General features: G+C 39.6%; 1 protein-coding gene across 1 annotated transcript in view; it reads left to right on the top strand.

Annotated features, from left to right (window-relative positions):
• The window catches only part of Smp_151860 (putative inositol 1,4,5-trisphosphate receptor), a gene marked incomplete at both ends in the record, with an annotated part of 77,648 nt that overhangs the window by 27,703 nt on the left and 36,963 nt on the right, over positions 1-12,982 (top strand). The window contains 3 exons of the mRNA XM_018797419.1: positions 4,575-4,747; positions 9,344-9,463; positions 11,248-11,607. Coding sequence (XP_018652463.1) covers positions 4,575-4,747; positions 9,344-9,463; positions 11,248-11,607 — 653 coding nt within the window. The remainder of the gene's footprint in view (positions 1-4,574; positions 4,748-9,343; positions 9,464-11,247; positions 11,608-12,982) is intronic.

Here is a 12,982-nt window from a genome sequence, read left to right as displayed (position 1 = left end):
GGGATGCTGACTGGTCCCGCTGCTTTGCCGATCTTGATTTGTCTAATGGCCATGCTGTTCTCCTCAATTGTTGGTGGGCCAACAACGATTGGGAGGTCCGTGGGTGCTTCTTCGATGTTGGGTGGGTTCAGTGGAGCTGGTCGATTCAAGAGTTCTTTGAAGTGTTCTACCCACCTGTTTCGTTGTTCTTCAATGTCGGTGATTACTTTACCTTCCTTGCTTTTCACTGGTCTTTCTGGCTTACGGTAATTTCCAGCAAGTTTCTTTGTTGTATCATACAGTTGTCTCATGTTTCCCTCTCTTGCAGCCTTTTCCGCTGTCATCGCTAAATCTTCCACATATTTACGTTTGTCGGTCCTGATGCTCCTCTTCACTTGCTTGTTTGCCTCTGTGTATTCGGCTTGTGCCTTGGCTTTTTCTGCTCTTGTTCGGCTGATATTGATTGCTACCTTCTTGTTCCTCCTTGCTTCAATTTTATCCAGTGTACCAACAGTGATCCATTCCTTGTGATGGTGCTTCTTTTGGCCCAGAACCTCTTGACATGTTGAAACGATTGCCTCCTTGATACCTTTCCAGTTGCTCTCCATGGTAGTCCCCTCTCCATTGAGTAGACCATGAAAGGCCTCGAACCTGTTGCTGAGGGTTATGTTGAATTTGTTGAATTTGTCAGCATCTCGAAGAAAGGCCGTATTAAACTTTTGTGATGTTGTTCACACCGTTGTCCAGTGCTTCTTGAGTTTTAGTTTCAACTTGGCGACTAGCAAATGATGATCGGATGCTATATCAGCTCCTCTCCTGGTTCTCACTTCCTCCATCGTCCTCCTGAACTTTTTGTTGATGCAGATATGGTCGATTTGATTCTGTGTAGTGTGATCCGGTGAAATCCAAGTGGCTTTATGTATGTTTTTGTGTGGGAATATTGTGTTACCTATGACCAGCTTATTGAAGGCACATAGGTTTGCAAATCTCTCACCATTTTCGTTCCTTTCTCCCAGTTCATGTTGTCCCATGACGTCTTCGTATCCAGTGTTGTCCTTTCCAACCTTAGCATTGAAATCTCCCATCAGAATTGTCAGGTCCTTGGTTGGGCACTTCTTAAAGATCGACTGCAGCCTATCGTAGAATTGGTCTTTAGCGTCTTCATCGTAGTCGTTGGTAGGCGCATAGCATTGGATGACGTTCATTGTAATGCCCTCTCTCTTTGTTTTGAAGGAGGCTTTGATGATCCTTGGTCCATGAGATTCCCATCCAATAAGTGCATTTTGTGCCTTTCTGGACAGCATCAATGCAACTCCTTGTGTATGTGGGGCATTTTCTTCTTCATGACCGGAGTATAACAGAAGTTCTCCTGAAGACAGTCGTTGTTGTCCAACCTACGTCGAATGTGTTTCGCTGATTCCAAGAACCTCCAGGTTGTATTTTCTCATTTCTGCAGCAATTTGGAAGACTCTGCCGGTCTCCCACATTGTTCGGACATTCCATGTACCTATAAAAATTGTCGCTCTGGTTGTAAGAAGGTGCATTGGCCTCATGACTTCCAGAGAAACTCGGCTTTCATCATGAGATGTCACAATTATTCCTTCTACTCCCAGGGCAGAGTTTGAATGGTTTGAATGATTTTTTCTGGTTAGCGTTTTTTAGCGAGTTGATTTTCTACGGGATGGGGTCGCTAACCCCATGCCCAACCCTCCTCCTTTACCCGGGCTTGGGACCGTCAGTAACCCCCAGAGGAGTTAAATTATGGTTTAGAAAATTTCATGCTTTTTGTTCCCTTTTTATTAACCTAAAATGTACACATGCAACATAAATTCACTTTCTTTGATTGAGTTTTCATCAGATTTTGACAAAGTGTAATCAATCAATGTTGTAAGTGACAAAACTGAACTTTGTATGAATTCATAGGGATAAATTTGGTCAGAAGTTAGTAGGAACATGTTTCGGCATGGTTTAACAAAATTGATTAACATCCAAATAGATCTAAAAAGATAGGATGAAGTGTCTCGTTTCATTTTCATATGAAGAAAGGAATTTATGAATAATAACGAAGAAAGTAACAGAGGATTTTAAAGCTTGGATAAAGCGATGATATGATTGAGGAAGTATATATAGAATTCGGGTAATAAAGAATAAAATGAGATAACTGGTTGAGTGAGCTTGGTTAAAATTGGAGTTTCTAATCAGAAATATTTTGATTAGTGAATTTACTTCACTCTTTGTAATGTAGTGTTGATATTTTTACAACTAAAGATGCATTCAGATAGCTAAAATGTTATTCATATATATTGGGTTAGGACTGATGATACTTCAAACGTGAAATGAAAATGGTAATAAAAATCGAGTAAGGCATATTTCTTGGGAAATAAGCGTTAGTTTTGACATTCTACTTATAAGTAGGCAATAGAAGAGGATGAAATTTTTAAACTAAGTCTTCATCTAGATACATAGGGTGTCATAGATTTCTATGTTTGAGACTTGAGATGAACATTGATAAGTACCATAGTATTTTACCAACTCTCCTACAATCAATCTCGATTATGGTTAAATCTCTTTAGTCCCTTTTATTATCCCACTTAGCAGACAATGTTATTCGAACAGTAACAATTCGCATATTTCTTTGTGTTATTATGATCACTGTCATATCTGCATGGACGTGTACGCTTGATCACATGTGACACCCTATGCACATATCTCTCTCTAGCTTAAATTTTAATCTCTTAAATATATCTCAATGAGTCGTTGTCTTCCCCATGTATATATGTGCTCGAATACTATTAATAGACTTTGCCTTACCTATCCGCTCTTTGATTCGATTTGACTATAAATTCGCCTCTGCACTTGATCACTCACACATGTTCGCCTCTCTGCTCCATATTCAACCAATGTACTTGTAAATTTGTTATCCGTGCTATCCGCTAATAAACTTTAGTTGCTGCTTCATATCGCCTTCTGATTTCAAACACCGTTGGAAATTTATATAATAACGGTTATCGAGGTGATTGATTAATGAAGCTAAGCCACTACAATACAAATTCTGATCTCTGTAATATCAAAAAGAATATTTTGGAAATCATTGGTTTAACGACTGTTTTATTATTGAGATGGTAGAATATTTCAATTAGTCCTAGCTTCACTGAAATAACTAGTCGATCTAAGTTAGACAACTATTAAAAGCCTAGATGCACTGAATGGCCGTTTCGTCCTAGTGTTGAACTACTCATCAAGGTGCATCCACGACTTCGCAACTAGGAATTCAACTCAGGACCATCGGCCTCGTACGCAGACGGTTATACGTTAGACCATTGGGCTGAGGTCCGATGGTGTACAAGTCTAATTTTAACCCATCCACAATACTGTATAGCCATCTTCTACTGTCTCTTGTAGGCAATTTTCTCAAAACCGATACGGTTTAGCTTCACGGGACACAGCTTTTCACCAGAACTCCATAAATTCCCTACCAATGTTAGTCACTAGTGAGCACATTGTCGTTGTCAGTATGGTTGTGAAGTTATGACGAGATAAACTGATAGAAATATAGGTGCTCATTTATTTTTAGTTATAGAATGACTGTATTTTCCAGTTGTTGAAATAAAAACAATCCACATTTTATTGCATTGTAATCATGGTAGATAAAATTTATAGTCTAGGTGGATGCATTTGATATTGCCAAGTCCTCTCAAATGAGTGGTTTATTTGTGAAGCTTTCGTTGTTGTTTGGGACACTATTTTAAGGTCGAATTCAAGCAGAAATTAAGGTTTTTTGGCTTTTTACATCAGTGAAAATTCGATCCGTTCTAATGACCGTTTTTATGGGTATTTGTCACCATTCATTTGATATATGATTATCTGCTTGGTTTTCTTGGTTCTCATTGACTGATAGTTTACATGTAAGTCGGTATGTCTATTGATAATTAATTAATTTAAGTACTAGACTTAGAGAAGTCCTTCTGAAATCTTAAGGTTTAGTCAGTTCAGGATTTTACCATATGGACTGTGGGTGCGGTTATATTGGAGAAGATGAACATCTCATCTACTTACTAGCTCAATTATATGGGTGAGAAGTTTTGTTATACGGGATATTATCACTCGTATCGACGCATATGACCAACTATACACACAAATTTGAACACAGAATTTCTGGAAAACTCCTAGAAGAGTGGAAATCAGGTCAGTGGATTATTTGACATCGATTCAATGGATCGCTTTTAGGGAGGTCAGATTAACACTGCAATTAATGTAAATATAAACAAATCTGAATAAAACAAAACCCATAAGCACAATCATTCAATAAAGAGACCAAAGGGACAAGTTGATTGAGAGTCTATGGTCCAATTCAGAGATTTCCATTTTTATTTGAAGTAGGCACTGATAATATTGTTCTAAATGACAATGAAAGCTTCAGCTTACAAAATACATCACCAAAAGATGAGTCCTAGACAACTTCAATACTGTAACATATGATTAAAAAAATGTTTAATTCAGGTTCACTTAAAAAAAGTGTTCCTTAATTTTGTAAACATTGTTTAATACTACACTTACAAAAATATGAAATGAGTTCTTTTTTACATTTTTTTTAGGAGTATTTAGCACAGTATCTGAATTTGATGCAAACTCACATTGGCTTAGGTATAAGAGCATCAGAGACGATTACAGCTTTGTTGCATAACAATCGACAGTTACTTGAAAAACGTGTTGGTGAACAAGAAGTTTCTGCATTTGTTTCGCTAGTACGTGACAATATTGAAGCACGGTGAGCATGTTTCATTTTTATGATAATCTGTTTAGATAATCCATCCATCAGTAACAAAAATGCCTGAGTTTCTACGTATCATAAAGATGGGGGATGTATTACACCTCTGGATATGTACCGTCAGCTGGAGAAAACAGTGAATACTTTAGTCTGTTTGTTTAATACAATTGGTCAGTAATTTTATTATGCTAGGGCCATCATTAGAGCGATGCTTCGAATAGATGTTAAATATTGATGTATATAATTTACAGACAATATTTTGAAATATCGCGCAGTTGTGCACTATTAAGAGCGTCACTGTTAGCAATCACAAGTCATAAACACAAAACGCATTAGCTATGTAGTATACTAACATAAATAAAATAGTTTAGGAAATAGAGTAAATGTGAATGCGTTTGTTTTGGAGTCATTTTATTTGATCCTCTCCGAAAACTAATTACAACAGTTTCATTCGATCGAGTGAATTTGATTTGATTTTCGTTTCAAAAGGTACGGCAGGGAACTGAAATCAGAAACAATCTTTGAATAACAACGTGAATTTAATTCAGTGCAGTGTTTTAACATAAATAAATGAAATGATGAATTTTATTGACGATACTATTCCTGCTCATATTATAAGCAAGACAATTTACATTATTATTATTACCTTTATTATTATTATTATTATTTACCATATCGCTAACTCACCCTCTTTTATCCCCAATTTGTGTAACCTTACTCTTCAACTTATGCAGCAGCTCGCCCATGGTGGAAAATCTGTCCTATCTAAACGATCTCCAGTCACTGTCTGGTTGAAAGTGAATGCTTCTACCGATTATGAATACTGAAGCAGTCTTTCTGAAACCACGTACGCCGTTCAAGCTGGCTTCCTTCAACGTTCGCACACTAATGCAGATCGGACAACAGATAGGGCTGGCTATGTCTTTAGAAAGTCTTAATGTTGATGTTTGCTGTCTATCCGAGACCCGTATTCAAGACTCTAGTGAAGTACTACAAATCCGCTCTCCATCTGTCGCCTCGAAAAGCTTGTTCCACGTGCGCTTATCCGGGGACCCTGTGGCATCTTCGTCTGGTCTTGCTGGCGTTGGTGTCGCACTAAGCGCTAGGGCTGAGGCAGCACTAATCGATTGGATCCCCATTAACAGTCGGTTATGTGCTGTTAGATTAGAAAGTTCCATCAAAGTGAGAAGAAATCGGCGTGAGAAACGGTGTCTTTTTGTTATCTCCGCCTATGCCCCGACAGATTGCAGCCCGAATGCAATCAAGGATGAGTTTTACCATCAGTTAACAGTTCTTCTCCAGAAAGCGCGTTCGACAGATATTGTAGTACTAGCCGGAGACTTGAATGCACAGGTCGGGCGTCTAGGCACAGAAGAGAGTCGTTTAGGTGGCCGATGGGGACTTGTTGGTCGCAGGACAGATAACGGGGACCGTTTGCTGCAACTGTGCACAGACCACAACCTGTTTCTGGCCAGCACTAACTTCCGGCACAGTCATCGCCGGTGTGCCACCTGGCGTCCTCCCTCTGCATCCCAAGCCTGGACTCAGATTGATCACATCGCGATCAGCTACCGCTGGCGTGGTTGTGTACAAGACTGCCGCTCCTTTTGGAGTTCCTATCTGGAGTCTGATCATGCCCTGGTCTGCGCCAATCTCACCTTACTTTTCAGTGGCCGAAGGATTGACCACCACCAACGGATTGATGTTAGTAAACTGGCTGCAACTTCTGTTGCAAGTAAGTATCGAGCGGAGCTAGCCTCTAGGCTAGCTACCATCCCATCGAAAAGTATAGATGAGCATTGGTTGCATCTTCACGACGCCATGAAAATGGCGAGTAAAGCCGCTTGCGGCTTCGCGAAACGTCCAGCTTACAAGCACTGGGTTTCTTCTGGCTCCTTACAACTGATCGAAGCCCGTCGGTCTACTCTGGGTGACCGTGAGTTTGACCACAAACGAAGGCTGTTACGTAATGAAATCGGGCAAAGCTTGCGTAAGGACCGGGAAGCCTGGTGGTCGGAGCGTGCTAATGAGATGGAAGCAGCAGCTGCATCTGGTAACTGCCAGAAGCTCTTCCAACTCATCCGAGCCACTGGCAGCAAGAAGTCTGGTGTGAGTGAAACAATTTACGAGGATGATGGGATGCCAATCACTAACATCTCTCGACGTCTTGGACGATGGGCGGAATTTTTCGAAGGGCAGTTCAACTGGCCTGCTGCTCCGGCAACATCAACCAGCTTGTCCTGCCCCTCATGGCCGGTGACGACTGATCCACCAAACGAGGCAGAAGTCCGCAAGGAACTCCAACTCTTGAAACGTTACAAATCACCGGGCCCAGATGACTTACCTCCGGCTCTTTTTAAAGATGGTGGCGACTTTCTGACTAAGGAATTGACTGTGTTGTTTGGAAAGGTTTGGGAGCAAGAAAGTGTTCCAACATCATGGAATGAGTCAATAGTCGTCCCTATCTTTAAAAAGGGTTTACGTTGTTCCTGCAATAACTATCGGGGGATAAGTCTACTTTCGATTGCGTCCAAACTATTGGCTTCTATCATTCTTCGTAGGTTGTTTAAAACCCGAGAACGATTGACTCGCGAGGAGCAGGCTGGTTTTCGTTCTGGTCGAGGATGCATTGATCACATCTTCACCCTCCGCCAAATGTTAGAACACCGTCATACTTATCGCAGGCCAACAATCGTAGTGTTTCTTGATATCAGGGCTGCCTTCGATTCGTTGGACAGGACTGTTCTCTGGGATTGTCTATTGAAGAAGGGTGTGCCTGAGAAGTTTATTAACATCTTAAAGGCCCTGTATACGAACACCTCAGGCAGAGTGAGGGCATACAACCACCTTTCTCCCTTGTTCCATTCGAGCAGTGGGGTTAGGCAGGGTTGCCCGATCTCACCATTCCTCTTCAACTTTGCTATCGACAACATCCTGGAAACAGCTCTGATGGATGTAAGTAATGGCGGTGTGGATATGTTGCCTGGAGAACGACTTCTCGACCTTGAGTATGCGGATGATATTGTCTTACTGTGCGATAATGCTCAAGCCATGCAATCCGCACTTAATCAGTTGGCAATCAGTGTCCGCAGGTACGGCATGTGCTTTGCACCCTCCAAGTGCAAAGTACTCCTACAAGACTGGCAGGATTCTCATCCTGTACTCACCCTGGATGGTGAGCAGATTGAAGTAGTTGAGAAGTTCGTGTATCTAGGTAGCTATATAAGTGCTGGTGGTGGCGTGAGTGATGAGATTGGTGCACGTATAATGAAAGCCAGAGCGGCTTATGCCAATCTGGGCCATCTTTGGCGCCTTCGTGATGTTAGTCTGGCTGTAAAAGGTCGGATCTACAACGCGTCGGTGAGAGCAGTTTTGCTCTATGCTTGTGAAACCTGGCCTCTCCGAGTTGAGGATGTTAGACGACTCTCTGTGTTCGATCATCGTTGTCTCCGAAGGATTCCTGACATTCAGTGGCAACACCATGTTAGTAATGCAGAGGTTCGGCATCGTGTGTTCGGGCGCAGAGACGATAATTCAATTGGTGTCACCATCTTGAAACACCGACTTCGGTGGCTTGGACATGTTTTACGAATGTCATCCCAGAGACTTCCACGTCGTGCATTATTTGCCGACCCTGGGACTGGTTGGAAAAAGCGGAGAGGAGGTCAGTGTATGACATGGTGTCGTGGCATGAAAGAAAGCTGCAAAGGGCTAGCTTCTGTTGGTCCTTCACGACTCCCTGGCTGGGGTCCGAGAGATGGTGCAACACAGTGGCTAGAGACGTTATCAGATATGGCTCAGAATAGAAGCCAGTGGCGATCCTGCTGCAACCTTCTTTTACTTTCTACATAAAGAATGGTTCTAACTTTCCTAACTGAAAGAGTCTTCTGGCTGTACATTTCAGTCCGCCTTATCTTTTCATCCTTTCTCTTCCTACTTTCATTATTTTGTGTGGCGCATATGTACCTGGTGCCCTTTTGTACCAATATATATGTGTTTAAATAAAATAAAATAAATAAAATTTAACATAAGGTTATTATTGATATTGAATAGTTGTTATATCCTTAACTAGTATATTTAGTTACTCCAATGGGTTATAACAGTGATATTCATCATTGAAAGCGTTAGTCAATTGAAGCTAGACCATCAGGGAAAACCTGGAAGCACTGGATGGCCATTTCGTCCTATTGTGGGACTCCTCAAGGGCAGTGTGCATCCATGACCTCGACCCGCGAGATTCGAACCCAGGACCTACCAGTCTCGGGCCAGAGCACTTAACCGATAGACAATTCAGCCGGCATCCGATGGTGTTTATGTCTAACTTCAACCAATCCACGAAGTTGTCTCACACTTTCAACTATGAAACTACTGAATCTCCACAAAAACCCCTTCTGATAATAATATTCATCATTGATTTTTAACTGTAGGTACACTATATTCAGAAAATTTGTAAATAAAATGCATAAAATTTTTGAGTGAATTTTATAAAACTACCATCTATGAATATTTAACACGTTGTTTAAAAGATAACCAGTCAGTCTTTCTATTCATTCTTTATACTAGGAAACCTACCTGCTTTATTCTTTATCTTTTCAGATTTTTGAACTATTTATCAGCGTTATGTAGTTCTTGTGGTGTAGCAATTCCTGTTACACAAGAACTTATTTGTCATCAATTATTATCTGAGAATAACGAAGATTTATTAGTAGAAACATGGTGAGTGACGAATGTAGAATACTATTTAGTAATGAATAATTTTTGTTAGCTTTAACTCTGATTATTTGCCTAAGTTTATTGGTTAGATTCATCTATCGAAATATTGATATGTGAAAAGGAAGAAAGTATAAACTGGTCATGCAAATACCATGTTTTCGCGTACATGTATTGTTGATGATCAGATAGGAATTACTTGTATGGTAAGATCACTTTTCAAACGTGTCATATTAGAAGATGAATGAAATAAATATAATACTGGAAGAAATGTCACTCAAATCGATTACCAAAGCGTAAATCACCACTGTCCGAGAAGACAGTTTTCGATAAATCAAGCATAATTTCCCTTTTATCGGCTGCATTATCCATGGATGGAAATTACTCATACAGAGGTTTTCTTATTTTGATTTATATTATCTCTGACTAATTTATACGTTAAATATTGGTGAACATCAGATGAAATCTTCCTCTGAATTACGACAGCATAATGTGAACGTCATATTTGCACATTATCTATAAATTATTGATTTTAATATCTGAATTCATGAGTCAATGTAAGCTAGACCTTCGTTGAAGTTCTGGAAGAACTTTGCGACCGTTTCGTCCTGACATGCGACTCCTCAGCAGTAGAAACAGACATCTACCTCCGAAAAAAGATGAATGGTTGCTCAAAATCATGGATCAATTGAAGTGAGATAATAACACCTTTGGATGCCGGCCCAGTGGTCTAGAGGTTAAGTATTCGCGCGCGAGATCAAAGGTCCTAGATTCGAGTCCGCATAGGTGATCGTTGATGCTTACTGCTGAGGAGTCCTATATCAGGTCCAAATCTTCAAGGTTTTCAATGTAGTTCTAGCTTACATTGACTCATGGATTCAACTACTGAAATTACTATAATCTCCACAAACTCCCATTCTAATATAAAGTATCAACCATGAACCCAATCAATCAAATTACAAATATTCATGTAAAGATGCGTCAGCCAGTCAGTCAGCTACAACGTAGGACCAGGCACACATATGCATCGGTCCAAGTTGCCATACCTCACAAGCACAACAAGATGAACACCGGATTCATAGAATTAGTTAATTTAGTGGTGGTAGTATATAAAAGATAGGTTGTACATAAGGATATAGTATAGGAAGGAAGAACGTTATGAAGCAATTTTAATCTCAAGGTTTAAGGGAAGATAAAGAGTGTATACACCTACACCATTGTGATCGATTCTCAGCCATGTCATACACAGTCTCCAACCATTGGTTACGATAGTTACGCGGACCATAACCAACTAGTCTGCATCTACCAACATAGATCACACCAGAAGTTAGTGACTTTAAGCATCATTCCCTAATACCCTGTGTCTAACATCACTATTACTTACCCGGTGTTTCCCAGCAGATGCGAGCAATATTTCTAAGACATCTATGGTCAAATACTAGTAACTTGCGAGTATCTTCTACTCTTAATGACCATGTTTCACAGTCGTAAAGTAGAGCAGAGCGTAAATGATCACGAACTGAAATTATCTGAAGTATCATTGAGAATATAGGCACTGTACTATCTTTTCATCCTAATCTAGGATGTTTCTTCAGTGTACACTTATGACTTTACTTAAGATGAACTACTGATATATATTATCTACTGATGTCAATTTTTGATCAATTAACTCATTTCTCATAAATTATAAAATTGTAAAAGATTTAAATTGCTTAAGATTGAAATAGTCGCTAATGATAAAATGCTATAAATACATATTCATAAAAGTTATTTTATTATTTCTATTTTAGCAATAAAAGATTTATTGATTCAGACAGTAACTATTCAACAGATATTATTACATTAATCTGGAAACAAACATGTTTAATAGATGATGATTTTTGGAAAAATCTCAATTCTAATTTAATATTAAATCAATCGGAATTTAATCAAACACAAAAATATTTACAGTTCAATCTTAATGTATTAAATGATATTATTAATCAATCAAAACAAGAATTAAATGAAAAATCAAAACAAATTACATTATATTGTTTAATATTAGATTATTATCAAGCACAAATTGATTTATTTGCACTTTTATGCCAAGAACGACAATATATTGCTATTAATTATTTATCATTAAAGTTATCAATTTATTTATTATTGAAGTGAGATTGTGTTTTGTTTTTGTTTTTTAAAGGGAAATTCTTTAACTTTCATGTCATTTGAATAGTTGAAATCATGAATCGATTGAAGTTAGACCACCATGGAAAACATGGAATCACTGAATGGCCAACTCGTCCTATTGTGGGACTCCTCAGCAGTGCGCATCCACGATCCCGCCTCGCGAGATTGGAACCAAGTACCTATCGGTCTCGCGCGCGAGCACTTAACCTCTAGACCGCTGAACCGGCCGGCATCCAGTGGTGTTAGTGTTTAACTTCAACCGATCGACGAAATGAGCAACACATCCGCCCTTGTCTTCAATGAGTTACTGTCTCCCAACATATACATACATTTATTTGAAAAAATAAATATTGGTACAAGGAAGCACCAGATAAATATGCGCCACACAAATCTCATTTGATTTGTGTGAAGGCTGTCATACTGCTCAGGTGACCAAATCGAAGCAGGTGGTTTCCTTGGGGGGCCACACTCAGAGCCTTTGACCTAAAGGTCTGATCCACAAGGCAGTGGAGCATCGTAAGGAGATGCAGTCCCATAATAGCCGGTGACCAACGATTGATTCATACGCCATTTGTTACCTCAGGATACTGGAGCCCATGTGCACCATTGGTTTTGAATCAGGGTTTTCCAACTTCCATAAGAGGATTCGCCGTGTCCACCAACCCAGTTAAAGCGCCAGACACTCGCTTTTCATCCTCTCAATTTTGTAAACAACACCGTGGCCACGAGAAGTGCCACGAGATTAGGACTTCCCTGATAGAGGCTGTATACGCGTGGCCATGTGTGAGCATTTGGAGAGGGAGAACGGACTCTCCCCACTCTCGGCCGTACCAGGGCGTTTGGAGGTACTGTCTCACTGTCTCACAACAGACCCGGTTGAACTCCACTGGTTACTGCTTCTCACTAGAACTCCAGGAAATACCTCTTGAAGTCAGTCACTAGTGAGCCTATGTTGAATAATATCAGAAGGGATTTTGTGGATATTATAGTAATGGTCTAGCTTCAATTGATTCATGATCTCAACTATTAAAATTATTATAATATCCACAAAACCCGTTCTCATGTAATTGTTTATCTTATTGTTACTGATGTACTGTGCGAGGGATTTTAGTGGTAGCAGTATTCAAATTCCACTTTATTTATCGTAGGTTCAAACCCCCCTCTTCACCTTGTTTGATTTGAAAAACTAGATAGTTTAACACAATGTATATCTCTCAAACTCAAGTAAACGAATTTGTTTTAAGTTCCAGAGTTACATTACCAAGTTAATGTTGTCAAGCTTTTTCACTACTAGTATGACGTTGTCTCAGTCAAAGGATAACATATTTTTAACTGATTATATCACTGAATAGTCAT

The sequence above is a fragment of the Schistosoma mansoni genome, chromosome 4 (genome assembly GCF_000237925.1).
Source record: "Schistosoma mansoni strain Puerto Rico chromosome 4, complete genome".
Classification (NCBI taxonomy): domain Eukaryota; kingdom Metazoa; phylum Platyhelminthes; class Trematoda; order Strigeidida; family Schistosomatidae; genus Schistosoma; species Schistosoma mansoni.
Note: the sequence above shows the minus strand (reverse complement) of the source record. Positions and strands in the feature narration are given on the sequence as shown.